Source organism: Antechinus flavipes, chromosome 1, assembly GCF_016432865.1.
Source record: "Antechinus flavipes isolate AdamAnt ecotype Samford, QLD, Australia chromosome 1, AdamAnt_v2, whole genome shotgun sequence".
Taxonomy (NCBI): domain Eukaryota; kingdom Metazoa; phylum Chordata; class Mammalia; order Dasyuromorphia; family Dasyuridae; genus Antechinus; species Antechinus flavipes.
The window spans coordinates 162,019,070-162,040,515 of record NC_067398.1 but is presented as its reverse complement, the minus strand read 5'-3'; the positions used below and the strand labels follow the sequence as shown (position 1 = coordinate 162,040,515).

The following is a 21,446-nucleotide window of genomic DNA, read 5'->3' as shown; positions in this document are numbered from 1 at the left end:
AGTCATGTTGTTGTCCTTTGTTCTCAAAAAGCACCAAAATGACATTACGTTGTCAGGATCGAAGTACAGTGTGTCTGACAGTGGCTGAACAGACCAATACAAGTTTGGAAGACAGGTTGGGTACAAACAGTCTACATGAATGTTTGGAGTGGATCTGGCTCTAAATTTTTGTATTTCACATTTCTTTTGAGCTACTGCAATTTTGCTTTGCTCATAGAGCACAGCACTTTCTCTGATGAGAGATGCTATGCTGGACAGACCTGTGCCAGTGACTCCCATGTCTTATAATTGATTTCAAAATTCTTGAGAGAGAGAAATCTTGAGAATGTCTTTGTATTGCTTCTTCGGACTTCTCTATGAGTGCTTGCTTGGTAGGAATTTTCAAGGCTTTTAGGTAAACAAATGTTTGGCTTTCAAACAATGAGGCCAGTCCAAAGTTGGCTCTCTGAAGTGGAGTTTGAATGCTTGACAATTCAACTCAAGAAAGTGTCTGGTATCTTATCTTGCCAGGTGATCTTCAGACTCTTCCTTACACAATTCAAATAGTTCTCTGCTCATATACTAATTGTGATCTGACAGTTAACACTAGAAAACAGAGGTTCAGTACCAACCAGTGCCATGCCATCCATACTTAGAGCGATTAATTACAACAAATGGAAATTTTGAATACTGTGGCTAAGTTCACTCACCTTGGAAGTATACTTCGTAAGATGTACACATAGATTATAAGGTTGATTCATGCATTTCCAGAGCTAGCTCAGTGTTTTGGGAAGTTCTGAAGGAAAGTACAGAAGAAAAGTATTACATTGACTACAGAGCTATTGGTCTGACCTTATTGTTGTGTGCCTGTGAAATCTGGAGAGTAAACTGATGCCATGCCAGGAAATGGAATTGCTTTGAATTGTCATCAGAAGATCATTATAAATCTCAGAAGTTACACTGGAGTGGGAATCATCCCTCTCTCCCATTCTCCCAGACCTTACCATAGCCCTGGGACAAAATCATAGATCCTTTGCGTGTTCAGTATAATTATGGCGGTTCTGAAGTTAACTCACAGAAAGAGGTAGTGATAATGAGTTTGAAGAAAACATACTTCAGAAGAATAAGGCATGAAATATAAACCTGATCAATAGCTTGAAATGAAGAGGCTAAAAAAGGGATGATGGTGATTTGGAAAAAGATATTTTGGTCAAGAAGTCAAGAAGATGGTGAACGGAACAGAAAAGAAGTCTGCAGATCCATCTTTTTCCAGAAGCAGTGGTTATGATTGGATTATGAGATAAGTACAGTTCAGTAGGTTCTGGTTGTAAGATCCAGGGAAGTAAATAACTTAGGGTTTGGAAGGCTTGAAGAACATAATTTTCTTGTAGAAAATTATGGGGAATTCTCTTGGAATTAAGCCACTATCTGGCAACATCTAAGACTGAATTAAGAGAACTAGTCAGCCTCAGGTAAAAGAAAAAACATTCTAGGGAAAAATTCCATTTATAGGTAAAACAAGCCAAGTTAGCTTCTTGATTAAGCATCACACTACTATTCTATCTGCATATAAAATAAATTTTGCATTCTTAGCTGCTGACAGTATGATGTGAGGGATGGGACGAAGAAGACAAAAGACATTGTCATCTCTCCCCATTAGAACTTCCTTAGGAAGCTGGAGCTTCCAAAGTAAGTTGGGCATAGGGTGCTCCATGGTAGCTGATGGGTTAGTCAGAAGCAGAGACAGCACACTGGGCTGCCATTGCTGTAAGCTGTTATTGTCCCTCAAAAGCAAGAATACCTATGAGAGGTTAATACTAGAAACAGACATCAAACATTCCAAGCTGAGGCAGAAACTGGAAATGATTGCCAGACATGCTGAAACTGGGACAGAGATGCCAAGAGAGCAAGCAAGATCAAGGATGCAGAAAGCCAAAGAGGCTATGGGAAAGCACACAGGTTGCTTTGTAATGATATGTGCCTCTACCTTTTTCTTTTAATTGTGAATTATTGGGTGCCAACTGTACAGCCCTTGGCTTCCTAAAGAAACTAGCTAACTTGCATGTGGGAACTAGACATTGGTCTCATTTGAAACTCATTTGGGATCAGGAGTGAACTTGTGTGCATTCCCTTGTGGCAAGTTTATGAGAAGGCATGGGATAGGTTTGGATCTGATCCAAAAATCAGAGATCCATTTGAGTATTTGAAAAGTTGAGTGTCTTCTATTTGAGGATATACTTGGAGGTTTTATCTTATCCTTTCAACTACCTTCATATGGATAATAGAACCATTAAAGAAATAAGTGTGCTTTGAGATACTTGGATGAAAGATTTGAGATGTCCACAGTACTTTGCTATATGGACAGTTAGGAGGACCTGGAGTCAGAAAGACTCATCTTCATGAGTTCAACTCCAAGCTCAGACATTTACTAGCTATGTGACCTTGAGTAAATCATTTAGCTCTATTGACGACAGTTTCTCCATCTGAACAATGAGCAAGAAGCAGAAATGCCAAACTACTCCAGTATCTTTGCCAAGAAAATCCCAAAAGAGATCACAAAGGTTCAAATATGACTGAAATGACCGAATAACAACAATAGTAATTCTCTACTACCTTTGGGGTTGGTATCTTACTGTTGTACTAATAGCTTTTCGGGGTTAGGTAGGGGGAACACTGGATAGAGCACTGGCTCTGAAATCAGGAAGAACTGAGTCCAAATCCAAGCTCAACACTTGACACTTAGTAGCTTTGTAGCCTTGGGCAAGTAATTAAATCCAATTGGCTTGGGAAAATTTAAAATAATAATAATAATCTAATAGTTTTTTTTTCTTTAATACTTCAAGAATCTGTAATTTCATTGGACTCTCTTCCAAACCAAACTATACCACAGCCCCTTAATGAACTTAATAGTCTTCAAGTTCTATTATAGCAGAATTTAGTGATGATCAGCCAACTGGATGATGAGACACATTGAATATAGCTACACAGACAAAAATAGTCTATTTCTGTATCTATACTCAAGTTGCCCTTTCCCAGTTGGATTGGTCCTGTCAGACCTTTCATTTTGCTAATATGACTTTTGGTAATTAAGGATTGACTTCACATCACCATGATGCTTCAATGAAGAAATAGTTATTTACCCATATTTAAATGAATTTATGATTTCATCCATGTCAGTGTTCTTTCTCTAACAGAGATTGCCTTCTTATCTTATATGACTTTATTTGTGCCCTCCTATAAATCTTCCATAGAATATTTCACCAGCCCATTGTTTTCCTTAAGATGTTATTTGGTGTTTTTGTTGTTGTTGTTTTGAGCCTGGTTAGTGAAATAGAGTGCTATTTCTCTTAGGCTGGAGATGCATCAGCCACTCATTAAGCTTGTCTCCTTTGCTGATGGGCATAGAAGCTTTGACTTACTCCTTTTTTGATCTAGGATGCTTTAACCCTCTTTAAGCTCCCATCTCTCAGGGACTCACCCTATTGGCACCAGACTTTTTGAAGACATACTAAAGATAAGTCTTTAACCTTAATGTAATGTTCAAAACTACCAAGTTCATGCAACGTACCAACCTCAGCCACCCAGTAGCAGGCATTATAGGCATCTACTATTATGTCCAATTTCTTCAGGTCTTTTAATATTATTTAGGATTTTAGTGTGTACAGCTCTTCCTACCTGACCAGTTGGTTTCCTGGTTATGTAGCTCCTATATGATATGTTTAGACCTTCTGGTTTAATTTACAGTAAGGATGTCAGTAATGATATTAATGAAGTAATCCTTTTAGAGTTCCTTAATCTGGGGTCTGTGAACTTATTTATTTATTTATTTGCATTTCAATAGTTTTATTGAAAGGTCACTTTCTTAGTACCAGAACATAATGGTACTTTGTTAGGTTACTTCAGTCAATTTAAGTTTGTATTGATGAATTAGAAAGGAAATTCTTTAATGAATCAGGTGTTTAGGAGTAACTGAAGAGTACATCTGCAAAATATTTTACAAAATGAAGCATAAGACATATGAAACATATTGTGTGTCTTTGGTTTATCTTTAAAGGGAAAGTTTTTTTATTGTTGTTTTGGTTTGTTTTTGTGAATCTGTTTTTGAAAAAAATATTTTGATATTTAAATATAATCAGTTTCTTTTGTAATACCATATATTTTATTTTATGAATTAAAAATATTATTCCAACAAGGAACCCATAGCTACATCAGACTACAAAAGGTGTCTATGATAGAAAAAAAAAAGATTGACTCTCCGTCCTAACCACTGGACAAAATTCACATTTAGCATGTCAGCCATCAAATTATTATTTATAGGTGGTCTAAAAACTATCTGAATCCTTCTTTCAACCACATCACCAGTGTCATAGCAGAAAGTATCATTCTGTATTTTTCTTTGTTTCATATGTCCCATGGTCAAAGACTTCTATATTGTCACCATTCTATAAGTGATATCCGGTCCTCAGATAATAGATACACTATGTTTTTGATGCAACAATAAAAGCTTTTCCAGAGCTTAAGCTGAACTAGCATTGCCTTTGAGAACTCAGGGTAACATTTATACCATGATGAGGTATTGGAGAACTTTAGTGAATTTTTTTTTCTCTTGAAAAAAAAATGTTTTTATACTCATCAATCCTGGCAGCGTTTTGCTTACATATGAAATTAGGTGATTAATTTTCCCTTTCAAAACTTTAGTCTCAAAACTCAATATGATTTTATTTTAGTTTTTAATTTTTTTTAGCTGAAATTCTACATGATCATTATTCTCTCTTGGGTAAAACGTGTGGACAAACGGGGCTGGCCTTGATAAATATACACTGGCTTTCTGGAGATATTTTAAGGATGAAAAAAGAGTAATAAAATCAGGAATCATGGAACAGTTTCTAATTTCAAAGACAAACTGTCTGACCTTTCCTGCACAGTTCAGATAGACAGCAAGAAGAAACCACAATGAAGGAAATTGAGTTCCAGGCCAGGTGACATACAATCAAAACAACGCACCATGATCGGTCTGAAATTACAGCGTTATTCATTTGTTTTTGGCTGCACTTTTAACTCACATTAGTCACGTTGGGACCAAATGATTATTGATTCTCTTCTTTTAATTTATTTTTTCCTTTTAAGGGTTTTTCTCAGTTTCTTCATTTACCAATGTAAAAAAATGCAATTTTTACTAAAAATTACATTTGCCAATATAAAAAAAAAAACTCACCAAAGTAAAAACTAATATTTCTACTGAATAAAGGGATACATGATGATTCACATTTTGTGTTTTGGCCTCTGCTACAGTCTTCTTGAAAAATCAAGACTTGCCTGAGACTTTCAAGCACCTAGAACCTCCAGTGTAGTATTCTTGAATTTCTTTCTTTCTCTACCCTTTGTCTCACATTATTATAAGCAATCTTTTCTCTGTTGCCTTCAGCTATAGATTTCTCCTTCTCAGTGTAGGGTTTCATGAACCATGCTCAAAGTTTCTATCCATCAGAATCTGCTTTGAAAGGCAGAGTTTAGGTTTACCCTTTTGGACTCTGAAGGAATATAATATTTATGGCAGTCATTTCATTAAGAATACTGGCAATGAGAAGTGAAATCTCTTCGATCAGGAATTGAGAGGAAATTGAAAGTCTGTTGTAAAATCATCAGAAAGGTGAACTTAGAGCAAACAATATAAGCTGGCTTGTAGTTTTTCTGCAAGATGGAAATGAAAGCTTCATGGTTTTTGCTGCTATTAAATAGAGATTGCTGATTCAATATCTGTACCAATTTTTGAGACAGAAAATATTTTCAGATTTCTTTCAGATAAATGATCCTTAAAGCATTCTACTGAAGTTAAAGAATATACCTTCTATGTCTCAGGTTCTACATCTATAAAAAAAAAACACATTTATTTGCCTAAGAAACCAGAGTGTATTCATTTTTATTTCATTTATTCAACAACTAGCTAGTGCTTTAGGAAATCTAAAAATAATTAAGCCAGTCATAATCTCAGTGACACAAGAAGGAAAAAAAGCCAGACTTTTTTAGAAGGCTATATACCTTTTTTTTTTTCAAAATTGAGAATCTTTTAGTTACATGGTAAATGGAGTATTAGCCTAGTTTGGCTATACTAAGAAATTGACTCAAATTTTGTACCAGCTTTGTGTTAAACTTTTAAAAATTTCAGTCATATCAGACTGTTAGCATCTCTCCAGCCTTTCTGTCATTTATAGTTTCTATCACTAAACTCCAGACTCAGAGGACCAGGTGTTTTCTATAGGATTTTCAGCATTTTGAAGTCTGGTCTTTATTTCCTCTGTAGCACCCTAATGTGACCAAGGTTATTTTTCTTTCTACTGTTGGCACATTCTGCATTTAAAGAAACATTGATGGCTTAATGCCTATGCAGAGCCACCTCTCCATGGGCTGTTTGTTAGCTTTCCTGGAGCAATTATCCTGTCTGCCTTTGGCATTTGCTTCCCAAGTGACAGCTTATTGCTTCATAGGAAAGCTGCTGCTTTTCCCTTACCAACTCCCAGGCCTGTTGCTGCCCACAATTTAGGAGTGGTAAAAGGAGAGAAGTTAGAGGAAGCATCCTGTACCTCCTGTAGGTGAGTGGGATGGGGCTAGTGGAGAAAGAGAATTATATTTGGACCAAATTAGGCCTTGCTGCTGCTTTTTTTTTTTTTTTTGTCAAGGCAATTGGGGTTAAGTGACTTGACAAGGGTCACACAACTAGTAATTGTTAAGGCTGGATTTGAACTCAGGTTCTCCTAATTTCTAGGTCAGTACTCTATCTATTATGCAGTTTATTACCCCAGGGCCTTACTAATGTCTTGGTAGTAGCCAAGAGTCACTACCAGAGGATCATTCCAACATGAGAGATATTTTCTAAATCACATCAACATTGTCATTATTTTAAAAAACATTCATCAAAATTTTACAACTGGAGAATGATTTCAAATAATAAGGGAGATTAAACTGAATTATAAAAGAATTGCTAAACCTTGCTATTTTGATAGTTTATCAATGCTTGAGAAAAGAGAAGATATTAGTAAATCATAAAGAGAATATTAGTATGGTCTATGACTCAGGGGAATAATTATCTCTATAATTCCCCATTTCTACTATAACCCTTCTATTTTACAAAGTACTTACAAATATTATCTCATAAAAATCCCATGAGATTGCCAGATAACACTATCTCTATTTTATTAATCAAGAAACTGAGACACCAATTTAGTGTTATTTCTAAGGAGTTGTTCATTGTTATGATTTGATCGAGTTAGTAAGAATAATAATGATGATGACTCATGTTCATATTGTACTTTAAGGCTTATGAAGATCAGAGTGTCAGGGAAACAGATTGCAGAGAAAATAATTTTCTGCATCTACCTTCTCCTTATGTCTCCTTTCTCCCTGATCGAAATTCAGTGTCATTGGGTTTCATCAGTGAAAGATAGAAACAGCAATACACTGATGTTGCCAGGTAACTGCACAAATACAATAATGAAACCATAGGAAGCCTTACCATCATTGACAACAGAAATGATTTATTCTGGGAGCCTTAACTATTGCAGTTAAATGACTTTGATTACTCTTAAATGATTCACATAATAATAAAAATCCAAAGATCCCCTTCTTCCAATCCTACCCAGCTTACACCTCCTGGATACCTATTAAATCCTAAAAGTTAAAAAAATCAAAAGAAATATATTGGACATCCCAAGAACTCTTCTTGGCTTTGAGATCTTCAAGTAAAAGATGCCATGTGAATGTAAAATAATATAGAGATTTATGTGTAATGTATTTATAAGGTTGTAACCCTTTGTCCCAATGGACAAGTCTAATGAACCATAACTCACTGGTAAGCATGCACAGCTCTGTCCAATTGGATCCTTTTTGATCACTATTCAGGAATGTAGGTGGGAATTGTAGATGGCTTCTGTGACTATGAAGAATTTAATTTCCTCACTTATTAGTTAACATGGCCATTATCTACATGATTCTTCTGTCATCAAGCTTTCAGTACTCAGGACATTATAAACAAAACTATTCTTTGAGAACTGATTCTTTGAGAATTAAGTTAGTCCTAACTGCTTCTTCCTATATCAGGCATTCTATGAACATGTATCTATTTTTATGTTACAGATTTGGAGGAGAATCAAAGTCAGTGCTCAAAAACATACAATTCAAATCCTGGAAGTGTTCAGCCCTGGCAGGGTCCTGAAGCTAAGTTGAACTTGCCGTCCACAAGCTTACATGATGGGGACAATGGTGATGGAATTGAAGAAAATATTGTTTACCTCTGATTGTGTGTTGTCATTGATTTTTGTCATAGTTTTTTCAAACAAAACATTAGCACTTTGGAGATAAAGTTGTAATTTTTGCTTTCCTGTTGTGCGTAGTTGCTGTCCATAAGAACTATCTGCTTTAAGAATTGTATTTAATATTCTGTGCAAAACCTGTTTTTGACATGAGTATAACAATTAAGTTATTTTAAAAACACTCCTCTTTTTAAAAAACAATCTTTAACTTATCAAAGCCCCTTACAGATGTCTGATGGGGAAATCCAATTTAAAAAAGAAATATTTAAATGTCATAATGACAAGAATTTCAAATTGTATTTTTATCATCTCGAATCTCCAAATTTCTCTTAAAACTTGGATTTATAAAAGTTGTAAAGAGTTCCATGTTTGGTGGAAGTACTTTTTTTTTAAGCCATAGGCACCGTTTTACAAAAACCTGTGACTACAGAAGACTGAGGAGAATAGGAGAATCCCTTTCTCAGCTGCCCTAAATGTGCTGTTCTCACTTGAGAGCACAGAGATGAGTGAATCCTTGAAATAGAATGACTGTGGTTAAGTGGTTACAATGGATCTTCAAGCTACAATCTAGTATCTTCTTTCAACATAATCATCCAAAAGGATCAGCGATACTCACCAGTCAACCATGACTCATGAAGTGGAATTCTTGTTAGAGACTTGGGGGATGCCATCCTTTCCTGTGTTGTCTAGAAAATATGGACATCCACTTGCCACTCATCAAATAAAACCCTTCAGTTGTTTTAAAGGGAAAAAAAACAAACTGTGCTACAGCTATGAAGTCCAGTGCATGTCTTCTTCTTTTCCAGAAAGGAAAAATAGCAGTCCCTCTTCTTTCCCCCCATCTTCAATGTAATATCAGTCTTTGTGTGGTAGAAATAAACCAGGAAATATTTTCAAATCTTGTTCTTCAGAAAATTTGTATACTTTTTTGTCAGTGTCAATAAATATCTTATGCCTCACTTGTTCTGTATTGTAATTTCTTATATTTAGTTTCAGCCCATAATGAAACCTCAGATTAAAAAAAAAAAACTTGCTAAGACATTTAATCGATCTTGAATGTCAACATTTACTGAGAGGAGTATTGGGATCTAGAAATAAGTTGATTTCTCCATTTGAATAAAATAAATTATTATTTTATTATTATTAAATATTAAATTATTATTTTATTTTATTTTAAATTGTTTTTTCAATCAACATTTTTTGTCTCTTTTCTACCTCCCTCCCCACTCGCCGCAAAAACAAAAGGACCAAAATGCATAATCAAGCAAAACACACTCCCACATTGACCATATCCAAAAATGTCTATCTCATTCTGCATATTTTGTTTATAAACTCTATCAAGAAATGGGTAGCATTCTTTATCATTGGTCCTCTGTTATCATGGTTGGTCATTACATTGATTAGAATTTTATTTTTGTTATTGTAGCTTTAATTGTTCCTCCAATCTTGCTTACCTCATTTTATAGCAGTTTACACAGGGCTTCCCAAGTTTCTCTTGGAATCATATCTTTTGTCATTTTCTGTGACACATGAGTATTCAGTTTAAATCCTCATGGTATGGTGGCGAGCACTTTGGAGTCAGTAAGATGCTAGCTATATGACATTAGTTGAGGCAATTAACCTCTTAGGAGTCCAGATACTTCTCAAGATATATCGCTTGAGTTGCCAATCTGTATCAGCAAAGGGAACCCCCACACTGGAAGATTCCTGTACTGATGAACTAACATATACAGGCCCTGATCTTTCCCCCACCTACAAACCCCCAGCACACAGTTTAAAATGAAGCTTTGTTGCATTAATTAAATATGTATTTGTGTATATATCTCTATATAATAGAAATATATCCACACTATGCAAATTCAATCACAGTCACAATCACATGAGAAAAGCCAGTAAGGAAATATTTTACAAAATAGAAAGGATTTCTTCAACAAAGCCACTTACATGCAAACTCCTAAACTATTAGCCATAGTAATCACATTCTTAAATAACTCCAGAAAAAGTTTTTTTAAATGCTCTATCCATGTCTATCATGCTACTTGAAAATTCTTAACCTTTTACAGGAAAGAAAGTGTGTGTTAGATCCAAGGTTTTTTTTTTTTTTTTTTTTTTTTTTTTAACCTTTTGGTGTGTAGTAGTTCTTTGGCAATATTGTGAAGTCCATGGAATTTTTCTCAAAATACTGCTTTTTAATGAATAAAATAAAATATATGACTTCTAAGGACACTAATTATTTTGAAATTTAGTTAAGAAATCATTTGTTATATTAATATATTATTATGTACACACATACATATGTATAAATGAAGGTAGCAGGTTAAGACTACTTGGTCTAGTCTAATTCTCAGTAATTTAAATCTCTTACTCCTTTTTCCACCAATGATGATGATAAATGTTTAACTCATTTCTGTTCAAGGACAATCCATTCAGATTCATAGAGTTGTTAATTAGTCCTTTATCATATACTTTCTTATCTTCCAACTTTTTATTGGAACTACTTTTAATCATTGAATTTTTAAAATTACATTACATTACATAGTCATAGATCATAATCTGACACAACAAATCATCAACTTTCTTATACAATGAAAACTCAAATGGAATAGGGACTCTGTCATTCTTTCTGTTTATTGTCTTGTATTAATGTTTAGTGAACATATCTTTTTAAGATAATGAGAGGAAAAGACCACACATACTTGGAATAATCCATCCCAATTCCTAAATTGTATAAAATTCCAGTCCTATTTTGTGAATATACTATTTGGGTTTTTTTCACTACTATGGGCCCCCTGAAAAAGTAACATAGGTTCAGGGAACTCTTAAGTGAATCCACATACACTCAAGAGCAGAGTGCAAAAGTCCCCACCAATGGGTTTGTTTTTTACGTCACAGCTAGAGGAGACAATTAATTCAAAGAAAAGTATTTCATGAAATAGGATAGAGAGGAGAGAAGCAATAATTTCCTTCATAAGCCTGGGATCACAGTCTTTCACAAATACACATATGATCAGTGGAGTAGACAAACATTGGGATTATACTTGAATAATGCATATGTAGGAAACATATGGTCAGATTATACACATGAAGGGAAAATTCATTCCCTTGATGATGTCAAATTACCAAAATTTTATTTATTTATACCATGAGGTATTTAGATTGATATTACTTCCTGATGGTGTTTTGTGATTATATAGCTATAGCTCTAGATCTATATTTAGTCTTTGTAGCTTGTCAGTTGTCTCTCTTGATTTCAAGTGGCTGACTTTTTCTTAGATTCCATTTTAAAACTTCATCTCTTCAGAATGTCTACTGGCCATTTTGACTCTCATCTGCTAAACCACAGAGATCAGAAAGCCTCTCCTTATTGTGGGCAAGCTGATGACTGTTTAATTGAGGTTATTAGCAACCAAATTCAGGCAAAGAAGAATGTCCTTAGGCTAAAATTAATTAGCAGCTTAAATATCTTTGAATACTCTTCCTTTTGCTAGAAAGATACATATTATTGCTTCCAATTTTTGTTATAAAGCCTTAGTGTCTTAATTGCTTATCTACCATTTCAAAATGATTTTGAGGGCTGCTTTTTAATAAATCCCAAATGACTCATAAGTCTAAAACAAAGTCTTCACTGAGCCATACCTGCTTCCTCCCCATTGCCACCAAGATTTTTGTATTCTTATAATGCAGATAAACTTGAGTAAGGATGAAAACTGAACTAAAAGGGCAAGATAACTGTCTTTTTTTTTTTTTTTGGCCCATATTGCTAGCTTAGTTTATTTGTATGTGTGTGTACACATAAAATATTTACATATGGATACCCACATAGATGTATATTGGTGTGTGTATATTATATATAATATTCACATACATACATGTCTGTATACATATATAGCAACAATACTCCCAGATTTAAGCTGCCCTACAAATAGCATGGTAAATTTGACGGATGAATATTTCATCTACTAAAACTTAATTGAAGGCTTTGAACTATAGTATGGAGGAAATATATTCAGTTGAGATAGTATGGCATAAAGACAGAACACTGGATTTGGAATTATGTCTCTATCATGGCTCTGATGCTTATTTAAACTCTCTGAGTTTCACTTTTCTCAACCATAAAATGTGGATAATAATAATAGCTATCTATCTCATAGAGGTTTTAAAGCAAAGTATGAATTATTATAGAGTGATCATTAAAGGAACTGACACTAACCTTCAATTTAGATGTATGTAGGCTTTCTGGTTTGGATGGCAAGGAGACAAGGAATCTCAGAATCTGTTTCTTTAAAACACTATAAGAAGAGTCTAATTGTAGTCCAGCATAATTGTAGTCATCAAGAATTGTCATCCAGAATTTCCTCATCCTGTCTCACTGGAGTTTACAGGTAAAGTTTGGGAAGGGAGAATTCATGGGATCATAGGTCGAGAACTAGAAAGGACCTAGGAGGTCACCAAGTTCAACCCTCTCATTTTCAGATAAGGAAAATAAGGTACAGAAAAAAATCAAATGATTTGTCCAGGTCACACAGCTAGTAAGTCCCTGAGCCAACATTTGAATGTAGTTCTTCACGATTTACAAGTTGAGCATTTTGTGCAATATATAACCTCAAAAGCAAGGGGAAAATTAATGCTGATTTTATTCATTTAATTCAAGCCACCACTTATTTCAGATAAGTAACTTGTAAGCAAAAATCTTATAATCAAAATCATTTATGCAGCTCAAACCTTCTAGATTGTTTTAATGCTTCTATTATTCAATATAATTTAGGACTTTAAAATGAAATTAAAATGAGCCAATTGGAGTGAATGTCCAAGAAACCCCTTTTTGCTGGAACCTTGCTGACTTGCTTCATCAGTCCTGTGGGCCAGAAAATCTTTGCTCTGTGTGAAATGAAATAATCCTGCCACCTCTCTTTCTGAGAACAGGGCTGGGCTTTCTTTACCATGGCCCCAAACCTGTTTGCAATTTCAAAGCAGCCAAGTGTATCCATTCCTATACAAGTTAATAGCTACTTTATACAGATAGCCTTCATTCTTGTTGGGACTTATTTTTGCTTATCCCATTCACATAGCTTTAACTCCAGTGGCTTTTAATGCTTTCCACTTGGGAAGCCATACCATCAATTGGAGTGTTTAAGCTTTAATTATGGACTTGGAGGGCCACTTCCAGATTTCCACCTAGCCATACCCTGTTGCTACTCATTCTCTTTGATAACAAAAAAGACCAGAGGATGGGAGGGAGAAGGGAAAAACATAAGGCAAATTTACACCATACAGTCAAGCCTGCCTTATGCCCTGCCTGGAAACAGAAATATGTCCTCAGGAAATTCTTAGTAATTCTCTCATTTTAATGGAATCACAAATGAATCTTTTCAGTAAAGTTGCTGGTTGTCAAGGGGCAGAGGAAGTCTGGTTCTGTGGCTCTATAACATGGAATTAATTACAATTCTGCCCTTTTCCTTATGTCCTTCATTAAATCAGGAGATCAGAAATCATACAGAAGATCCCTATGTAGCTGTAACAAAGTCAGAGAAAATTGACCCAATTTCTTTCCACTAAAAATAAGCTCTTCAAGAACTGCTACTGACCACTTTACCAAACCAATGAAGTGTTTCATAGATTTTAAGACTAGAAGAAACCTTAGAGAGCATTTCCAAAGGTGACAAACTCATAGCTGGCAAAACTTTGGAATATGACCTGAACTAAACTAAAATGTAATTAGGAAATGTTTAACAAAATAAATCAAAATACAATACAACATAGATAATGTTACTCTAAGGCCTTCTAGCTAAATATAATCAAGCCTTCGCATAGCAGGGATCCAGTTTTATTTGAGTATGATACCACTGATATAGGCCCAAACCCTCATTTTAAAGAGAATATAATCTCCTTGAGGGCAGGCACAATTTTTTAATGTTTTTGTCTTTTTACCTCCTAGGCTTACTACAGAGCCTACCACAAAGAGTACATTCTTAATAAAGGTCTGTTGATTGTCATGACTGATTGATGAGAAAACTGAGGCTCAGGAGTAGAAATAGCACATCCGAATTTGTACAGTCAGTGGCAGACTTAGAATTGAACATAATTCCTCTGATAACGAGTGCAGAGCCTTTTTAACTCTCCCTTTTCTCCCCACCAAGAAATGTAAGACAATAGTGGCCTTAGTGTGAGAGGATTCAAGTTAACTGTTTGTGATAGAGCAAAGACAACCTCCCCCAACTTGTAGATGACCAGAGAATTATTCTGTGAGAGGATACTGCCCCATAGAACTTGAAGTAGAATATATATATATATATATGTAAAAACCTTGAGGCTGTCCTCTCTTCCCTTTTTCTTTGACCAGTGCTAATCACAACCCCCAACCCTTCCTTCATCCAAGGTGATATGGAGGAGGGAAAAAAGGAGGCACAATTGGGAAAATAAATGGAGATAATTAAAACAGAAATTAAAAAAAAAACTTAGAACACATGCTCTTACCATTGCACTGTTAATCAGACTACCCTAAGAACTGATATACTCCTGTATCAATGAAGGGCAATCATAAGGGTAGGGGGCAGGGAATATTAAAAGGAATATTCAGCAACAACCCTGTCCATAATCAAATATAAAGAATGAAGGGCATCTTATTTGAGTGATATATCTTCAAGATTTCAGAAACCAATCCAAAATCAGACATCCCAAGGCAGGGATATCCAATCAGCACAGCCCCAAACTTTCTCACCCTTAGAATATCTCAACAATTTTTTAAAATCAGATCTCTAGCTTTGCTACCTATCCATATCTAAAAGTTCAATTTATTAAGTAGTTGATTCCAAAAAACCTTAAAAGCATTTATATGGTAGGTGTTGAAAAAATAATATATATCCATTGAAAGAAATAATATTTTTTCATTTTTAATCAACTACAATTACTAATGGGATAAGTAGATTTATTAAGCACTGTATAGCTTCTTAAATGTTGGAATCTGATTGGAAACCACTATCTTTGTTTCCTGTTCCACCACTGATTTTTGCATATACTTTCTTTTAATCACAGCAACAGCCAAAAATCCTGTTTTGCAAGTTTATGATGATTCAAATGGAAATAGGATTCACTAATTTTTCAGGTCTTCATCTGCAGTGTTTCTTCCAAAAATTTAAAATATCAGTTGGTTCTTAATGAATCTTTGTTGAATGAGTGAATGGATGGATGGATGAAAAAATGATCTGAAATTATGTAGATAGAGCTAGACCCAGAACCTGTTCAATTCTTTTGCTCAATTGCATTTTTTCTGTGTGAGGAGGGAAAAGAAAATGTTTAGAATTGGTCATTGAAACTTGTTTTGGATGAAGTAATTTGAAAGAGAGTCATGGGTCAATGGTTTCATAGGAGCTTCATGGATGAATAGCTTATAACACATCATAATTAAAATCCAGTTGTTGGATACCAATCAGATGCTGTGAAGCCCTTTAAGTCCGAAGTCTCAGCTATCACAAGCTGTTTTGAATTTTTATAATAGATATTTGCCCAGGGAAATATAAATCAGGAATACTATCCCTGGCAAAGAGGATGAGGAAATTAGACTGCATTCTCATAGCACCTTATGTCACAACTACTTGATACTGCTGACTTCCAGACTTCCAAGGTCCAATATGACCTCGTAGCCCCCATACTGAATCAAACTCCCCATTTAGAGTACTGCCAGATTTGGGGGGATCTTACCCCAAAAGATTCAAGTTTGGGCTCCTGGCTCATTAGAATTAGTCACTCTAAGCAAGGTTGGTGAAGCTCTTCTATGCTCAGAGCTAGTTTGGAGGCTTCTTTGTCCCTAATATTTTCCTTTATAGGAAAGATGTCTAAATGTCTGTGGTTTGTCTCCTATAGTAATTCTTTGTTATATTAGATGTTATCTTGGTGATTATCCAGGTTTCTTTGCTTCTCCCTCCTTGGTCTGCTGGCAGATTCTTACTAACTTTAATGTTTTAACTAAAGCCAGTTATTATCCCAGCTCCATTTACCTTCTATTCTTTCCTGCTTCTCTGCCCTCTTTACTTCAATCCCAATATTCATATAGATCGGGGTGGGGACTTCAAGCCAAGGCCCACAAAATCATTTCATAATGACAATGATGAGTTGAAAGCTAAGTAGAACAACCTCCAAGTGCTTGAGTTTTAAAAGTTGATAATTTTGTGAAAGAAGTTATAAATATCCAAATGACCCTTGGCAGAAAATAAAAAGGTTCCCCACCATGATAGAGGAAACGTGTTATTTGGATTTTTTTTCCTTGTGAAATGCTTATTTTTATGAGCAGCTTATATAAGCACCAAAAATGTAAATGTCAGCATAATTGGCTCTAGTTAGAGCACCTTCGAATAAAATAGTCTCTCAGATTGTGATTTCATGTAGGTCAATAGGTCCATTTCTTTCCTAGAAGCTCTCAGTCCATTTCTTCCATCTTTAAAAACTATGCCCTGGTTGCCAAGTCAGTAGGTGAGGAGAGGGGACAATAGATGATTAATTAAGGTCCAGGAGGAGATAGAGGTTTTGAGAACATAGCTCCTTATGAAGTTCCCCTTATTATTTAAGTTTTTGCTCCTTACTTTTCAGACAATAATAGATTGTACCACCAAGGTGTCCCAGGCAAGCACGTTTTCCAGTACAGGAATTCTTTGTAGCACCACGATTCTAACTGGGGATTTGAAATCCCTTTATTAAAAAATTGGAACTGTCCCTTATTTCTAGTATAGTTTGGGCAATTGGTGTTGCTAAGGTAATGCTGAAAGAAGGTGGTCTCATCACCTGGTCTCTTGAGGCACAAATTGCTTTGGTTTCCATGCACATCAACTCTGGAACAAATGGAGAAAAACGTTAGTAACGGCTATAAAGGGAAGCACATATGAAGAGGAAGGCTTCCTAATGAACCATTCAAGTCTGTTAAGCATTGTTGCCATGGTGATTGTAGGAGGGTTGGATTAATTAAGGCCTGAACAGATGTTGTGAAATGTGTAGTATGCACTATTCTCTGTTTGTAATTAAAGAGGGTGTGTGTAGGTAAGGGGGGGAGAGAGAAACACACACACACACACACACACACACACACACACACACACACACAGAGACACTGGCCACAGTTGACAGTTTCTCAGGTGACAGGAACCACTGATGACTTCCACAACTCTCCTCCTTACCTACTGACCCACGACACATTCCAGACAGAGCAATAATTTAAATGGCTATGGATTCCAGACACGTTTTTCTTTCTTTTTTTTTTCCTTTCCATCATGATTTATGAGAGAAATTGCAAAATACAAAACATGATTTAGGACCAGTAGGTTCAAGTAACTGACTGTCTGCAACCTAGATAAAACGAGGCTGGATGATTGTATCCTCATCAATCTGCCGGGGTCACTCAGCCTGCGGGTGGACCTGTGTTAGTGGACTAGGATGCTCAGGGGTCTTTGCCAGCAATGGGGAGAGAGCCAGCTGTGCTGCCCAACTGTCACAGAGAGACTATCCTGAGAATGACACCGATGAGTAGAGAAACAGACTGAATAGTGGAATAAAATACCACTTAAGTTCTTCTCTGGCCTGGCGTACATGTTCTAATGTTACCGTGTTTCCCCGATAATAAGACACTGTCTTATTTTTTTTTTTTTTGGACAGAAAAACACCAGAGGGCGTATTTTCAGGGGAGGGCTTATTTTAATGAACATTGACAGCAATTTTAATAAACAGGTAAATGTGAACAAAAAAAAGTATCTTTATTCAATAATGATCATGTCATCTTCTTCATCAACATTGTCATAAGTGTCCATACCCTGAATTCCGTCCTGGATGTCTTGTGCTTCTATTTTCTTCAGAAGAAGTGGACCCAATCTGTCACGTCCAGCAATATAGCTCTCTTTAAATGAACATGTCTTGTCCAGGTAACCTGCTTGTAGTGCCTTGGCGACACAGCTGTCAGTAATTTTATCTCATGACTTCTTCACCCAAGTCACGACTTCTTGCAGACAGGGCTTCACAAAGTTTCCACGCTGATTTTCCATTCTATTTTCAATGTAGTCATTGACTTTTCTGCGCAAATGGTCCTTGAATGGCTTGTTTATTACAATATCAAGGGTCTGGAGATAGGCAGTCATTCCTGCAGGAATCATTACTTGAGCTATTCTTCTCTCTGCAAGGAAGTTCTTCATTTCTTTAGCACGGTGAGTGCTGGCTGAGTTTTTCTTTTATCCTCCATCATGCCCCCTGAGTTCTTCTTTTATCCTCCATCATGCCCCTTTTATCCTCCATCATGCCCCCTCACTCCCGCTTACATACCGGGTTTTATGTTTCCTGCCTCAGCTCTCCTCCGTGGCACTGCTCTCAATGGCGCCAGCAAGCAAATCACTGGGGAAGAACAGGATGACGCGCTCACTGCTGCAGCTCTGAATGGATGCAGCTCGGAGCGGTCCGTGCGTTTCACCCGGGGAGGGGAGGGGGCATTGTGCATACAGAGGGTACCATAATGTAGCGTGTAGCGCAGGGGATCACCTTCACTACAATAGCAATCTCAATAGGGCTTATTTTAGAGGAATCTTACACAGTAAGAGGAGGGCTTATTTTCGGGATAGGTCTTATTATCGGGGAAACACGGTAGTAGTTTTAATGGTATGAAGGTTCCTTTAGAAGGAACCAGAACTGATACCTTTGTGTCTTTTTTAAGAGTAACATCAACCAGTCAATCAGCAAATATGGATTAAGTGTTTATCATACCCTGGGCATTGTCCTAAGTACTGGGAATTTAAGTACAAAGAATGAAACAATCTTTAGTCACAATGAACTTACATTTTAATGAGAAGACTACACATACATATATGTATATATAGCATATATATGAAATTAAAAAATACACATGTCTATGTGTTCATACACATGTACATATGTAAATATAATCTGTTTATCCATTACATAAATATAAATATATCTGTGTAGTTAAATATGGTGCTCCAAAGCCAAATGGTTAAAGAACCACCCTCAGAATCAGAAAAGTTTGGATTAAAGTCCAGTTTCTTTCATATGCTGACTGTTTGGTCCTGGACTGACCCTCTCCATGTTCTAGGAGAACCTCTGGGACTATCAGTTGCTCAAGGCCATCCAATTAGAATTGGTTAGAGACTTATTTTCCCCTTCATACTGGGAGTTCATTGCAATCATAGACTTGGACATCATGCCCAAAGACATGAGCCAAGAGCTCCAGTTTGGCAGGGCAGGCAGGATTCCTGGCAGCACTGTATAAATGAAGAATTCTGGACTAGGAATCTGAAATCTGGGCTTCTAATCACAAACTCTGCCACGTAAGTAGTTATAAATGAATGAATTGCCAATCTGAGTTGAGATGGCTTCTTCTGTTAAAAGAAGGGGTTTGTACTAAATGGTTTCCTAAGATTATAGAATCTCAGAGCAAGAAATGACCTCACAGGTTATTGTTCCTACCTAAATTTGAGCAGGAGATTTTCTACTTACCCCCAAATAGTGGTACCTTGGAGCCCTGAAATGATGGGAAACTTGCTACCTTGCTAGACAATCCATTCCAACTTTGAGACAGCTCTGGTTCTAATTAGGAAGATTTTCCTTTTATTGAGCAAAATCCCATCTCTCTTCATGTTCCCCTCTGGGGTCTTAGTTTTGCCCTTTGGGTCCAGGTAAAAGCTTTAATCATTCTTTCTTTTCAGCCCTTTAAATACTTCAAGACTGCTCTCAAGGTCCTTTACAACTTCTTTTCTCCAAAGAACTTTCCCTCTCCAATGATCCATGGTTTCTTGATTCAGAGACTCCTAAAAAGAAAATGTGTTCATGGATATGACTTTACAATAATATTTTGTTAAAAACAAACTTCATCAGCTAATAGAACTCTGCCTATTCCACCTGCCCCAGAGGAAAATGAAGTATGGAATCATAAATGATGAAAATGAAAGATTCAAGGATCTTAGTCATTGATAGAAACGCTTCTTGACTATTAACCCTTATAGACCTTTGCCCACAATGTCTCTTTTTTTCTTCATTTTGAGGATGGTATGCACACTCATGAGGTCATGAGGAAGTGAATGGAGGTTGATGACTTTGTTCCTGGCTCAATAATATAAAATTTAATAAAGGAGCATTCATTCTCTCCATTGTGGCCTTGACCCACTCAGTTTCCAAGATTGTCTTGTAATTAACATCTGGCCATTGGACTCAGATGGATCTGGAGAAGAAAATGAGGTAGGTGGCCTTGTATAACCCTCCCTGACTTAAATCCAATTCACTTGCATGTAATGTCATCACCTCCCTGATGTCATGGTCCTCTTCAAGAATAAATGACAAATAATGAAACAATTCATTAGATCATACATTCAGAGCTGGAAAGGACATTGGAGGTTATATAGTCCAATTCCTTCATAGAATTTGAATTTTATTATATTTTCAATTAAAAAATTCATTTAATCTCTCTCCTGTCATCCCTCTCATAACTGAAAAATAAAGAAAAGAAAAACAAAACTCTTGTAAAAATATTCAGTCAAGCAACATAAATTCCAACATTGGCTATGTACAAAAAGAAAATATATTTCATTCTATACTTTGAGTCTATCATTTCTGCATCAGGTGATGGGGAAGGTAGAAAGAATATTGTTTTCCTTTCAAAGCATGAGATTTGATTTCTTTCTCCAAGCTTGCTAGTTTCAGTGACCCTCACTTCTGGAAAATTAGATGACATTATATGGGAGGAAGGACAGATGGAGGGAGGGGTTCTTGGCCTATTCAGCTGGTGACCACATTGTTGTTTTTCCAATTGAGCAGAAAATAGAAGAGGTATTAAAACACAGGCCATGCAATGGATTCCCTCCCTAAGGGAAAAATAACATGAAGTCAAGCCCTTCTTCCACACCTGTTTCCATTAATAGTTTCCTTAATTTGGGGCAATGGGTGTATTTGTTTGAGTGTTAAACTCCCCAAAGACCCAATATCAAAGCTTCCTCACTCCCAACTGTTAGTGCCATCTCCTCCAAGGTTAACTTATATCTCCTTTATATGTGTGTGCTCTGTCTCTGTCTCTGTCTATCTCTGTCTCTCTCTGTCTCTTTCTCACACCCCTCCTTCCCTTTCTCCATCTCTCTCTTTGCATTAGTTGTAGTGCTAAGTGCCAGGAAAATATATATATATATT

At 36.1% G+C, this 21,446-nt stretch overlaps 1 protein-coding gene across 2 annotated transcripts in view; it reads left to right on the top strand.

Moving 5' to 3' along the window:
• ARHGEF28 (Rho guanine nucleotide exchange factor 28) overlaps window positions 1-9,244 on the top strand; it is a 165,131-nt gene extending 155,887 nt beyond the window's left edge. For both annotated transcript variants that reach the window (XM_051992267.1, XM_051992259.1), the window contains one exon: window positions 8,110-9,244. In XM_051992267.1, coding sequence (XP_051848227.1) covers window positions 8,110-8,270 — 161 coding nt within the window. In that variant the 3' untranslated portion in view covers window positions 8,271-9,244. The remainder of the gene's footprint in view (window positions 1-8,109) is intronic.
• The last annotated feature ends 12,202 nt before the right edge of the window (window positions 9,245-21,446 follow it).